The sequence below is a fragment of the Astatotilapia calliptera genome, chromosome 9 (assembly GCF_964374335.1).
Source record: "Astatotilapia calliptera chromosome 9, fAstCal68.1, whole genome shotgun sequence".
Classification (NCBI taxonomy): domain Eukaryota; kingdom Metazoa; phylum Chordata; class Actinopteri; order Cichliformes; family Cichlidae; genus Astatotilapia; species Astatotilapia calliptera.
The window spans coordinates 7,358,749-7,373,058 of NC_137430.1; the positions used below are offsets into that span (position 1 = coordinate 7,358,749).

The 14,310-nt window shown below is 43.2% G+C and overlaps 1 protein-coding gene across 2 annotated transcripts in view; it reads right to left on the reverse strand.

The window, feature by feature from the left end:
• The window catches only part of map3k8 (mitogen-activated protein kinase kinase kinase 8), a 36,525-nt gene extending 22,289 nt beyond the window's left edge, over nucleotides 1–14,236 (reverse strand). The window contains exons 1-3 of one of the 2 annotated variants that reach the window (XM_026179973.2): nucleotides 13,932–14,236; nucleotides 12,954–13,316; nucleotides 12,661–12,831 (exon numbers count right to left, since the gene is read on the reverse strand). In XM_026179973.2, the coding sequence (XP_026035758.1) occupies nucleotides 12,661–12,831; nucleotides 12,954–13,316 (534 nt within the window). In that variant the 5' untranslated portion in view covers nucleotides 13,932–14,236. Of the gene's footprint in view, nucleotides 1–12,660; nucleotides 12,832–12,953; nucleotides 13,317–13,927 lie in introns of both variants that reach the window. The other variant, XM_026179974.2, reaches the window with a different exon arrangement.
• Between the last annotated feature and the right edge of the window lie 74 nt (nucleotides 14,237–14,310).

Here is a 14,310-nt window from a genome sequence, read left to right on the forward strand (position 1 = left end):
TATGGCGGCACTTAGAGTTTGAATCACTCGCCAAAAAGCAGTAATCTGCTGTCACTCAAAAACACAATGTCCAATCTCTCCCAAACGTCTCAGGTGTGATGAGACTCGAGCTTGGAAGTGTTTGTTATGCCATTTGTACATAATGGTTAGAGCGCCACCTAGTGGAACGACTAACTAATCATGAATGAATGAGTTGAAATGTTAGCTGGTGGTTAAATGCATGAATTCCATCAATGTGACATCAGATCGGACGTGCTGGTTTTAGGTGTTGGGTGTGGCTCGACGTGCCGGGGGTGCGAGGGCCCTCATAACGCTGCTTGCAGCTTTAATTAGGGCCCGAGCACCGAGAGTGCGAAGGCCCTATTGTATCTGCTCCGTTTCTTATTATTATTATTATTATTATTATTATTATTATTATTATTATTATTATTATTATTCAGGCGAAACAAGGGCCTTTTTGAGGGCCTAAACATGCTCAAAAACTCATGAAATTTTGCACACATGCCAGGTCTGGTGAAAAATTTTGTATTTTAATGGTTTTACATATGAGCACTGCGAAATGGCTCTAGAGCGCCACCTATGCCTTGTTAAATGCAGCCCTACGACCACATCGTTTGAGCTACATGTATGAAATTTGGCACACATATGTATCATGCCAAGACGAACAAAAAAGTCTGTGGGCCCATTGACGCAAACCCAACAGGAAGTCCGCCATTTGGAAGAGAAGGTGACATTTTGGCTCAAATTTTGCCATTTCCATGCCTCGAACTTTTGCGAACTCCTCCTTGGGGTTTGATTTCATAACCTTCATATTTGGTCAGTGTCAACTACACCCTTGTGCCATGTTAAATTGCGGAGCTTTTGAGTTTTCACAATACTATGAGGCCGTGGCGCCATGGCGAATTTCGATGACTCGCCATGAAAATCTTATTGCCTCTCATTTTGTCATACATTTTCTGACCTTGACCAAAGTGAACACATATGATAAGGCTCCACCCCTGAACATATTTCAACTGCCATATTTGACACCAGGTACAGCGCCACCTAGTGGGAACAGGAAATGTCATGTTTTACACTTTGGGGTACAGTATTGTGATGGGTGACATCTGCAGCCTCAAATTTCTCCAGGAAAGCCTTAAGGAGTTGGTCTTGGGTTACAGTGAAAACTGTGACTTTTCACGAAAGGGTGTGACCCCAGCAGCATGGCGAACTTTGATGTCACGCCATGAAGAAACAAATTAGTATAACTCAATGAAATCCAGTCTGATCAGTACCAGACTTTACAGGCATGATGTCAGACCCGCCCTGAACAGATTGATGTGCCCATTGTCGGAAATACGGACAGCGCCACCTAGTGGCAACAGGAAATGTCATGGCTTTAATTTTGTTTTACTGATTTTCACAGGTTCATCGTGGCCACCTCAAAAGCGGTGAATATCAACATCAGTCCCTCGTGATGCTTCAGTGCAAAAATTGTGACTTTAAACTGAACGGCGCACCCTGTTGGTAACGCGGTTCACCATGAAAGATGAAGTGGCTTTTGAGGGGCTTGGAAAGTTTATAGAGGCTTGAAATTTGGCACACACCTCCAAATGGATGAAGGCTTTGTTGTCATGTGATCATTTTCATTGAATAGCGCGAAATGGCTCCACAGCGCCCCCTACAATATTTCAAAACATCAGCCCCTGCTCTGTGTTTCATCTATGAGTCTGACACTTGGTAAGCTTGTGTAAGATATCAAGATGTACAAAAAAGTCTCTTGGAGCAATATCCCAAATCCAACAGGAAGTCAGCCATTTTAAAATTAATGTGTAATTTTGATGACATTTTCCCCCCTTTTCAGGCCTCATACTTTGACGAACTCCTCCAAGGGATTTCATCATATTGAAGCATTCTTCAGGGTGTAGAATCTAAAGACCTTTGTGATGTTAAATTGCGAAGCTTTTTCCGTTCAGGGAAACGGGGTGGTCATGGCGGCACGTAGAGTTTCAATCACTCGCAAAAAGCAGTAATCTGCTGTCACTAAAAAACACAATGTCCAATCTCTCCCAAAGGTCGCAGGTGTGATGAGACTCGAGCTTGGAAATGTTTGTTATGCTATTTGTCAATAATGGTTAGAGCGCCACCTAGTGGCATGACTATAATCCTGGTTGAATAAGATGAAATGTTAGCTGGTGATTAAAAGCATGAAATCCATCAATGTGACATCACATCGGACGTGCCGGTTTGAGGTGTTGGCAGTGGCTCGACGTGCCGGGGGTGCGAGGGCCCTCATAACGCTGCTTGCAGCTTTAATTAGGGCCCGAGCACTGACAGTGCGAAGGCCCTATTGTAATTGCTCTGTTTATTATTATTATTATTATTATTCCGGCAAATGAATCGGCCTTTTGAGGGCCTAAACATGCTCGAAAACTCTTGAAATTTTGCGCACGCGTCAGGTCTGGTGAAAATTTACGTATTTTAATGGTTTTACATATGAGCACTGGGAAATGGCTCTAGAGCGCCACCTATGCCTTGTTAAATGCAGCCCTACGACCACATCGTTTGAGCTACATGTATGAAATTTGGCACACATGTGTATCATGACAAGACGAACAAAAAAGTCTGTGGGCCCATTGACGCAAACCCAACAGGAAGTCCGCCATTTGGAAGAGAAGGTGACATTTTTGCTCTAATTTTGCCATTTCCATGCCTCGAACTTTAACGAACTCCTCCTTGGGATTTGGTCGTATAAGCTTCAAATTTGGACAGTGTCAACTACACCCTTGTGCCATGTTAAATTGCGGAGCTTTTGAGTTTTCACAATACTATGAGGCCGTGGCGCCATGGCGAATTTCGATGACTCGCCATGAAAATCTTATTGCCTCTCATTCTGTCATACATGTTCCGATCTGGACCAAAGAGCACACATATGATAAGGCTCCACCCCTGAACATATTTCAACTGCCATATTTGACATCAAGGACAGCGCCACCTAGTGGGAACAGGAAATGTCATGTTTTACACTTTGGGGTACAGTATAGTGAAGGGTGACATCTGCAGCCTCAAATTTCTCCAGGAAAGCCTTAAGGAGTTGGTCTTGGGTTACAGTGAAAACTGTGAGTTTTCGCGAAAGGGTGTGACCCCAGCAGCATGGCGAACTTTGATGTCACGCCATGAAGAAACAAATTAGTATAACTCAATGAAATCCAGTCTGATCAGTACCAGACTTTACAGGCATGATGTCAGACCCGCCCTGAACAGATTGATGTGCCCATTGTCGGAAATACGGACAGCGCCACCTAGTGGCAACAGGAAATGTCATGGCTTTAATTTTGTTGTACTGATGTTCACAGGTTCATCGTGGCCACCTCAAAAGCGGTGAATATCAACATCAGTCCCTCGTGATGCTTCAGTGCAAAAATTGTGACTTTAAACTGAACGGCGCACCCTGGTGGCAACGCGGTTCACCATGAAAGATGAAGTGGCTTTTGAGGGGCTTGGAAAGTTTATAGAGGCTTGAAATTTGGCACACACCTCCAAATGGATGTAGGCTTTGTTGTCATGTGATCATTTTCATTGAATAGCGCGAAATTGCTCCACAGCGCCCCCTACAAAATTTCAAAACATCAGCCCCAGCTCTGTGTTTCATCTATGAGTCTGAAACCTGGTAAGCTTATGGAAAGTATCAAGATGTACAAAAAAGTCTCTTGGAGCAATATCCCAAATCCAACAGGAAGTCAGCCATTTTAAAATTAATGTGTAATTTTGGCGGCATTTTCCCCTCTTTTCAGGCTTCATACTTTGACGAACTCCTCCAAGGGATTTCATCATATTGAACCAATCTCCAGTGTGTGGAATCTAAAGACCTTTGTGATGTTAAATTGCGAAGCTTTTTACGTTCAAGGAAACGGGGTGGTCATGGCGGCACGTGGAGTTTCAATCACTCGCCAAAAAGCAGTAATCTGTGGTCACTCAAAATCAAAATATTCAATCTCTCCCAAAGGTCGCAGGCGTGATGAGACTCGAGCTCGGAAATGTTTGTTATGCCATTTGTACATAATGGTTAGAGCGCCACCTAGTGGAACGACTAACTAATCATGAATGAATGAGTTGAAATGTTAGCTGGTGGTTAAATGCATGAATTCCATCAATGTGACATCAGATCGGAGGTGCTGGTTTTAGGTGTTGGGCGTGGCTCGACGTGCCGGGGGTGCGAGGGCCCTCATAACGCTGCTTGCAGCTTTAATTATTATTATTATTATTATTCCGGCAAATGAATCGGCCTTTTGAGGGCCTAAACATGCTCGAAAACTCATGAAATTTTGCACACGCGTCAGGTCTGGTGAAAATTTACGTATTTTAATGTTCTCCGACATGGCCAGGGAAAATTAGCTCAGTAGCGCCACCTAGAAAAATGAAAAACGCGAGCCCCCGGTATGGGTATTGCCTACAAGTTTGAAATTCGGTACACCTATATAACGTTCAGAGTCGAACAAAAAAGTCTATTATGGCAATGTCCTAAACCCAACAGGAAGTCCGCCATTTTGGATTGAAGGTGACATTTTGGCTCTGATTTTACCGTTTCCATGCCTCGAACTTTAACGAACTCCTCCTTGGGGTTTGATTTCATAACCTTCATATTTGGTCAGTGCCAACTACACCCTTGTGCCATGTTAAATTGCGGAGCTTTTGAGTTTTCACAATACTATGAGGCCGTGGCGCCATGGCGAATTTCGATGACTCGCCATGAAAATCTTATTGCCTCTCATTTTGTCATACATTTTCTGACCTTGACCAAAGTGAACACATATGATAAGGCTCCACCCCTGAACATATTTCAACTGCCATATTTGACACCAGGGACAGCGCCACCTAGTGGGAACAGGAAATGTCATGTTTTACACTTTGGGGTACAGTATAGTGATGGGTGACACCTGCAGCCTCAAATTTCTCCAGGAAAGCCTTAAGGAGTTGGTCTTGGGTTACAGTGAAAACTGTGACTTTTCGCAAAAGGGTGTGACCCCAGCAGCATGGCGAACTTTGATGTCACGCCATGAAGAAACAAATTAGTATAACTCAATGAAATCCAGTCTGTTCAGTACCAGACTTTACAGGCATGATGTCAGACCCGCCCTGAACAGATTGATGTGCCCATTGTCGGGAATACGTACAGCGCCACCTAGTGGCAACAGGAAATGTCATGGCTTTAATTTTGTTGTACTGATTTTCACAGGTTGATCGTGGCCACCTCAAAAGCGGTGAATATCAACATCAGTCCCTCGTGATGCTTCAGTGCAAAAATTGTGACTTTAAACTGAACGGCGCACCCTGGTGGCAACGCGGTTCATCATGAAAGATGAAGTGGCTTTTGAGGGGCTTGGAAAGTGTATAGAGGCTTGAAATTTGGCACACACCTCCAAATGTATGAAGGCATTGTTGTTATGTAACCATTTTCCTTGAATAGCGCAAAATGGCTCCACAGCGCCCCCTACAATATTTCAAAACATCAGCCCCTGCTCTGTGTTTCATCTATGAGTCTGACACTTGGTAAGCTTGTGTAAGATATCAAGATGTACAAAAAAGTCTCTTGGAGCAATATCCCAAATCCAACAGGAAGTCAGCCATTTTAAAATTAATGTGTAATTTTGATAACATTTTCCCCCCTTTTCAGGCCTCATACTTTGACGAACTCCTCCAAGGGATTTCATCATATTGAAGCATTCTTCAGTGTGTAGAATCTAAAGACCTTTGTGATGTTAAATTGCGAAGCTTTTTCCGTTCAGGGAAACGGGGTGGTCATGGCGGCACGTAGAGTTTCAATCACTCGCAAAAAGCAGTAATCTGCTGTCACTAAAAAACACAATGTCCAATCTCTCCCAAAGGTCGCAGGTGTGATGAGTCTCGAGCTTGGAAATGTTTGTTATGCTATTTGTCAATAATGGTTAGAGCGCCACCTAGTGGCATGACTATAATCCTGGTTGAATAAGATGAAATGTTAGCTGGTGATTAAAAGCATGAAATCCATCAATGTGACATCACATCGGACGTGCCGGTTTGAGGTGTTGGCAGTGGCTCGACGTGCCGGGGGTGCGAGGGCCCTCATAATGCTGCTTGCAGCTTTAATTAGGGCCCGAGCACTGAGAGTGCGAAGGCCCTATTGTATCTGCTCCGTTTCTTATTATTATTATTATTATTATTATTATTATTATTATTCACCCCAAACAAGGGCCTTTTTGAGGGCCTAAACATGCTCAAAAACTCATGAAATTTTGCACACATGCCAGGTCTGGTGAAAAATTTTGTATTTTAATGGTTTTACATATGAGCACTGGGAAATGGCTCTACAGCGCCACCTATGCCTTGTTAAATGCAGCCCTACGACCACATCGTTTGAGCTACATGTATGAAATTTGGCACACATATGTATCATGCCAAGACGAACAAAAAAGTCTGTGGGCCCATTGACGCAAACCCAACAGGAAGTCCGCCATTTGGAAGAGAAGGTGACATTTTGGCTGTAATTTTGCCATTTCCATGCCTCGAACTTTTGCGAACTCCTCCTTGGGGTTTCATTTCATAACCTTCAAATTTGGACAGTGTCAACTACACCCTTGTGCCATGTTAAATTGCGGAGCTTTTGAGTTTTCACAATACTATGAGGCCGTGGCGCCATGGCGAATTTCGATGACTCGCCAAGAAAATCTTATTGCCTCTCATTTTGTCATACATTTTCTGACCTTGACCAAAGTGAACACATATGATAAGGCTCCACCCCTGAACATATTTCAACTGCCATATTTGACATGAAGGACAGCGCCACCTAGTGGGAACAGGAAATGTCATGTTTTACACTTTGGGGTACAGTATAGTGATGGGTGACATCTGCAGCCTCAAATTTCTCCAGGAAAGCCTTAAGGAGTTGGTCTTGGGTTACAGTGAAAACTGTGAGTTTTCGCGAAAGGGTGTGACCCCAGCAGCATGGCGAACTTTGATGTCACGCCATGAAGAAACAAATTAGTATAACTCAATGAAATCCAGTCTGATCAGTACCAGACTTTACAGGCATGATGTCAGACCCGCCCTGAACAGATTGATGTGCCCATTGTCGGAAATACGGACAGCGCCACCTAGTGGCAACAGGAAATGTCATGGCTTTAACTTTGTTGTACTGATTTTCACAGGTTCATCGTGGCCACCTCAAAAGCGGTGAATATCACCATCAGTCCCTCGTGATGCTTCAGTGCAAAAATTGTGACTTTAAACTGAACGGCGCACCCTGGTGGCAACGCGGTTCATCATGAAAGATGAAGTGGCTTTTGAGGGGCTTGGAAAGTTTATAGAGGCTTGAAATTTGGCACACACCTCCAAATGGATGAAGGCATTGTTGTTATGTAACCATTTTCCTTGAATAGCGCAAAATGGCTCCACAGCGCCCCCTACAATATTTCAAAACATCAGCCCCTGCTCTGTGTTTCATCTATGAGTCTGACACTTGGTAAGCTTGTGTAAGATATCAAGATGTACAAAAAAGTCTCTTGGAGCAATATCCCAAATCCAACAGGAAGTCAGCCATTTTAAAATTAATGTGTAATTTTGATGACATTTTCCCCCCTTTTCAGGCCTCATACTTTGACGAACTCCTCCAAGGGATTTCATCATATTGAAGCATTCTTCAGTGTGTAGAATCTAAAGACCTTTGTGATGTTAAATTGCGAAGCTTTTTCCGTTCAGGGAAACGGGGTGGTCATGGCAGCACGTAGAGTTTCAATCACTCGCAAAAAGCAGTAATCTGCTGTCACTAAAAAACACAATGTCCAATCTCTCCCAAAGGTCGCAGGTGTGATGAGACTCGAGCTTGGAAATGTTTGTTATGCTATTTGTCAATAATGGTTAGAGCGCCACCTAGTGGCATGACTATAATCCTGGTTGAATAAGATGAAATGTTAGCTGGTGATTAAAAGCATGAAATCCATCAATGTGACATCACATCGGACGTGCCGGTTTGAGGTGTTGGCAGTGGCTCGACGTGCCGGGGGTGCGAGGGCCCTCTTAACGCTGCTTGCAGCTTTAATTATTATTATTATTATTCAGGCGAAACAAGGGCCTTTTTGAGGGCCTAAACATGCTCAAAAACTCATGAAATTTTGCACACATGCCAGGTCTGGTGAAAAATTTTGTATTTTAATGGTTTTATATATGAGCACTGGGAAATGGCTCTACAGCGCCACCTATGCCTTGTTAAATGCAGCCTTACGACCACATCGTTTGAGCTACATGTATGAAATTTGGCACACTTGTGTATCATGCCAAGACGAACAAAAAAGTCTGTGGGCCCATTGACGCAAACCCAACAGGAAGTCCGCCATTTGGAAGAGAAGGTGACATTTTGGCTCTAATTTTGCCATTTCCATGCCTCGAACTTTAACGAACTCCTCCTTGGGATTTGGTCCTATAAGCTTCAAATTTGGACAGTGTCAACTACACCCTTGTGCCATGTTAAATTGCGGAGCTTTTGAGTTTTCACAATAGTATGAGGCCGTGGCGCCATGGCGAATTTTGATGACTCGCCATGAAAATCTTATTGCCTCTCATTCTGTCATACATGTTCCGATCTGGACCAAAGAGCACACATATGATAAGGCTCCACCCCTGAACATATTTCAACTGCCATATTTGACATCAAGGACAGCGCCACCTAGTGGGAACAGGAAATGTCATGTTTTACACTTTGGGGTACAGTATTGTGATGGGTGACATCTGCAGCCTCAAATTTCTCCAGGAAAGCCTTAAGGAGTTGGTCTTGGGTTACAGTGAAAACTGTGACTTTTCACGAAAGGGTGTGACCCCAGCAGCATGGCGAACTTTGATGTCACGCCATGAAGAAACAAATTAGTATAACTCAATGAAATCCAGTCTGATCAGTACCAGACTTTACAGGCATGATGTCAGACCCGCCCTGAACAGATTGATATGCCCATTGTCGGAAATACGGACAGCGCCACCTAGTGGCAACAGGAAATGTCATGGCTTTAACTTTGTTGTACTGATTTTCACAGGTTGATCGTGGCCACCTCAAAAGCGGTGAATATCACCATCAGTCCCTCGTGATGCTTCAGTGCAAAAATTGTGACTTTAAACTGAACGGCGCACCCTGGTGGCAACGCGGTTCATCATGAAAGATGAAGTGGCTTTTGAGGGGCTTGGAAAGTTTATAGAGGCTTGAAATTTGGCACACACCTCCAAATGGATGAAGGCATTGTTGTTATGTAACCATTTTCCTTGAATAGCGCAAAATGGCTCCACAGCGCCCCCTACAATATTTCAAAACATCAGCCCCTGCTCTGTGTTTCATCTATGAGTCTGACACTTGGTAAGCTTGTGTAAGATATCAAGGTGTACAAAAAAGTCTCTTGGAGCAATATCCCAAATCCAACAGGAAGTCAGCCATTTTAAAATTAATGTGTAATTTTGATGACATTTTCCCCCCTTTTCAGGCCTCATACTTTGACGAACTCCTCCAAGGGATTTCATCATATTGAAGCATTCTTCAGTGTGTAGAATCTAAAGACCTTTGTGATGTTAAATTGCGAAGCTTTTTACGTTCAGGGAAACGGGGTTGTCATGGCGGCACGTGGAGTTTCAATCACTCGCCAAAAGCAGTAATCTGCTGTCACTGAAAATCAAAATGTCCAAACTCTCCCAAAGGTCTCCCAAAAGTTGCAGGCGTGATGAGACTCGAGCTCGGAAATGTTTGTTATGCCATTTGTCAGTAATCGTTAGAGCGCCACCTAGTGGGACGACTATAATGATGATTGAATGAGATGAAATGTTAGCTGGAGGTTAAATGCATGAATTCCATCAATGTGACATCAGATCGGAGGTGCTGGTTTTAGGTGTTGGGCGTGGCTCGACGCGATGGGGTGCGAGGGCCCTCATAACGCTGCTTGCAGCTTTAATTATTATTATTATTATTCAGGCAAAACAAGGGCCTTTTTGAGGGCCTAAACATGCTCAAAAACTCATGAAATTTTGCACACATGCCAGGTCTGGTGAAAAATTTTGTATTTTAATGGTTTTACATATGAGCACTGGGAAATGGCTCTACAGCGCCACCTATGCCTTGTTAAATGCAGCCCTACGACCACATCGTTTGAGCTACATGTATGAAATTTGGCACACATGTGTATCATGCCAAGACGAACAAAAAAGTCTGTGGGCCCATTGACGCAAACCCAACAGGAAGTCCGCCATTTGGAAGAGAAGGTGACATTTTGGCTCTAATTTTGCCATTTCCATGCCTCGAACTTTTGCGAACTCCTCCTTGGGGTTTCATTTCATAACCTTCAAATTTGGACAGTGTCAACTACACCCTTGTGCCATGTTAAATTGCGGAGCTTTTGAGTTTTCACAATACTATGAGGCCGTGGCGCCATGGCGAATTTCGATGACTCGCCATGAAAATCTTATTGCCTCTCATTTTGTCATACATTTTCTGACCTTGACCAAAGTGAACACATATGATAAGGCTCCACCCCTGAACATATTTCAACTGCCATATTTGACACCAGGGACAGCGCCACCTAGTGGGAACAGGAAATGTCATGTTTTACACTTTGGGGTACAGTATAGTGATGGGTGACACCTGCAGCCTCAAATTTCTCCAGGAAAGCCTTAAGGAGTTGGTCTTGGGTTACAGTGAAAACTGTGACTTTTCGCAAAAGGGTGTGACCCCAGCAGCATGGCGAACTTTGATGTCACGCCATGAAGAAACAAATTAGTATAACTCAATGAAATCCAGTCTGATCAGTACCAGACTTTACAGGCATGATGTCAGACCCGCCCTGAACAGATTGATGTGCCCATTGTCGGAAATACGGACAGCGCCACCTAGTGGCAACAGGAAATGTCATGGCTTTAATTTTGTTGTACTGATTTTCACAGGTTCATCGTGGCCACCTCAAAAGCGGTGAATATCACCATCAGTCCCTCGTGATGCTTCAGTGCCAAAATTGTGACTTTAAACTGAACGGCGCACCCTGGTGGCAACGCTGTTCAACATGAATGATGAAGTGGCTTTTGAGGGGCTTGCAAGTTTATAGAGGCTTGAAATTTGGCCCACACCTCCAAATGGATGAAGGCTTTGTTGTCATGTGATCATTTTCATTGAATAGCGCGAAATTGCTCCACAGCGCCCCCTACAAAATTTCAAAACAACAGCCCCTGCTCTGTGTTTCATCTATGAGTCTGAAACCTGGTAAGCTTATGGAAAATATCAAGATGTACAAAAAAGTCTCTTGGAGCAATATCCCAAATCCAACAGGAAGTCAGCCATTTTAAAATTAATGTGCAATTTTGGCGACATTTTCCCCTCTTTTCAGGCTTCATACTTTGACGAACTCCTCCAAGGGATTTCATCATATTGAACCATTCTCCAGTGTGTGGAATCTAAAGACCTTTGTGATGTTAAATTGCGAAGCTTTTTACGTTCAAGGAAACGGGGTGGTCATGGCGGCACGTGGAGTTTCAATCACTGGCCAAAAAGCAGTAATATGCTGTCACTCAAAGACACAAAGTCCAATCTGTCCCAAAGGTCGCAGGCGTGATGAGACTCGAGCTCGGAAATGTTTGTTATGCCCTTTGTCTATAATGGTTAGAGCGCCACCTAGTGGGACGACTATACTCATGGTTGAACCAAATGAAATGTTAGCTGGTGGTTAAATGCATGAATTCCATCAATGTGACATCACATCGGACGTGCTGGTTTTAGGTGTTGGGCGTGGCTCGACACGCCAGGGTGCGAGGGCCCTCATAACGCTGCTTGCAGCTTTAATTTTTATTATAATTATTGTTTTTTTACCCTGACAGCCTAATCGGGTAGTTCAGCTCAGTTAGTTCTGCAAATAAAATATACATTTAATACATACTTCACAAGGACACTGACTCTTTCTGTATTTAACAGATTAGCTGACATAGTAACATACTGTTATCCTGTTTTTTGTGCTTTAAGAAATCTATTGTTATTAGTTTGTCAGTGATAATTTTAAAGTTGTTTCTTTAAAGGAATAATTTCTCAGTAATTATTATCTGATGATGGCATTGTTTTAAGCAGATAAGGACACCCTAACTCCAAGCCCTTATTGCAAACTATTTCCAGTAAATCCTTCACAGCAGCGTGAAAAAAACAACACTGTGTCAACATAGTATTCTGACGATAACACCTGACTAGAGAGGAAAGTACTCCTTCCTCATTTGTCAATATTTTCCATACAACAGCGTAAGCACGCTGCCTCCCTCCCTCCTCTTTCTCAAGCATAGGTCTGCCCAGATAGAAGCAGCATGTGTGGTTTTTACATGTGTCTTTAATGAATCTGACCCTGTCACAAACATCCAGAGGAGCTGTGGGAAGTTATTGTTGAAATTCCAGTCTTACATTAATCCCAGCCCATGTTGTAAGTTTGTTACAAGAACAAATAGTTCTTCATTCAGCAACCCTGTTCCTCTTTCACCCAGTAAACATAGCAAATGTCACGCTGGCACCAACAATCTTTGTACAAACAGAGGAGTAATTGGACTGTGAACAAGCAGTATTTGGCAGGTTAAATATTTGGCACGCAGGTCAAGAGCTGTCGAGAAGTCAAGCACAGGCGGGATTTCTAGTCACCGATCAGGAAGACTCACCAGTTTGCAGGCCATTCTCTTCCTGGTGGTGGTGTCCTGAGCCAAGTGGACTTTCCCAAATGAGCCCTTAGGCACGAGGCCAGACCCATGATTCTTGTAGGTCAATTTCCATGGAAACAGGAGAACGTCCATGTTAATCTGGTAGCGGCCTTTTTTCACAGCCATGTCCTTCTATTTGTTTTTAGGAAGGAAAAAAAAGAAAATTATGCAAGTTTTTCTAGGCTGACCACATCAACTAAACATTCAGGTTATGTTGAAGATTAAAAAAAAAGAAAAAACAACAAGATTCTCACCTTATTTAGGAGGACTCCCATTTCCTCTGGCAGGTTTGGCAAGGCTGCCGTCTGCATGCTGGACAGGAGGTTGACAAAGGACAGGACCTCTGTCACAGTCCCATATCGAACTCCATTAGCGTAGTCCTTCTGCTCACTCCCCAAAACCACCACCTCCCCTGCCTCCTCATTCTCATCCATCTCCTCCTGGGAAAGTCCTTCTTCGTCTTCTAACGACAAGATTTCGTCTTCCTCCTCTTCCTCGAGCCGATATAGAGTCTCTGCAGCATTAATAATGTCCTCTAAATTCATGTGAGTCAAGAGCAGTTCTATTCCCGAATCATATTTGTAATCCATGTTAATGCTCCGTTTGTCCAGCTCCATCTAAAATCAAACATCAGGAGGTCAGTGTGGGGACTGTTTCCGTGCTGACTTGAATTGTATAAGCAAGCGGATCGTTCATGACAGGGAAGGTTCACGTGGGGAGCAGGACGTGCAGTGAAACTACACTTAAGAAGTGAAGCTTTGATACAGCTGGCTGAACACACAACTGGGAGGGGCTTCACAGGGCTGTTTTCCAAGCAAAAGAAGGGAGTTTCGCAGTAAAGCTGGGAAGCCCCCCCAGGAAAGCTTGAACCTTATTATACATTTATAAAACAACAACTGCCCATTATTATAACTATTATTAGCATTATGATGCTGCGATAAAGAGTTCAGCTCACATTATTCGATGAAAATCATACACATGTGCATTAATGCAAACCCCATGCAACATTTGAAATAAATACATAAAAAATAAACCGTATTACGATCCAAACATGCAAATTTAGAATAGGTGCCTAGAAAAATAAAACAAACAAACAAACAAACAAAAAACAGTAGCTGTAGAGCTATAACTAGCTATCTGCCAAATATTCAGCTGCTAAAGAAAAGAAAAATAGAGTTTCGCTGAATAACAGGAGTTACTTCTTTGAGTGACAGAAACCACGCGTTACCTGCCTTATGAAATTGAGTCGGAAGCTTAAGCGCACCGTCGTGTCTTCATTGTGGCGCCCCGCAGACTGTCTGATGTATGAAGCTTCGTGGATTGTGTTTAGAACGAAGTAAACACAGGAAGTGTGGCGTGTCTGTGGAGGTGGAGTATCTCTTTAGTGTCAGCTGCCATCAGCTCTCTCTCGCTGTCTTTGTAGGTTTCGTTTTCCCTTTTCTTGTTTCCTCAAATGAAAAAACACAACAAAAAAATAAAAAATAAAAAAAACCGAAAAGCTTTCAGGACTGTTGGGTGCTTTCCTATCGGGAGACGTGTCTCGTTTAATGTAGGATGCATAATATATCACCAACACTGAAGCTCATTCGTAGTAAATAAAATAAAAACAAA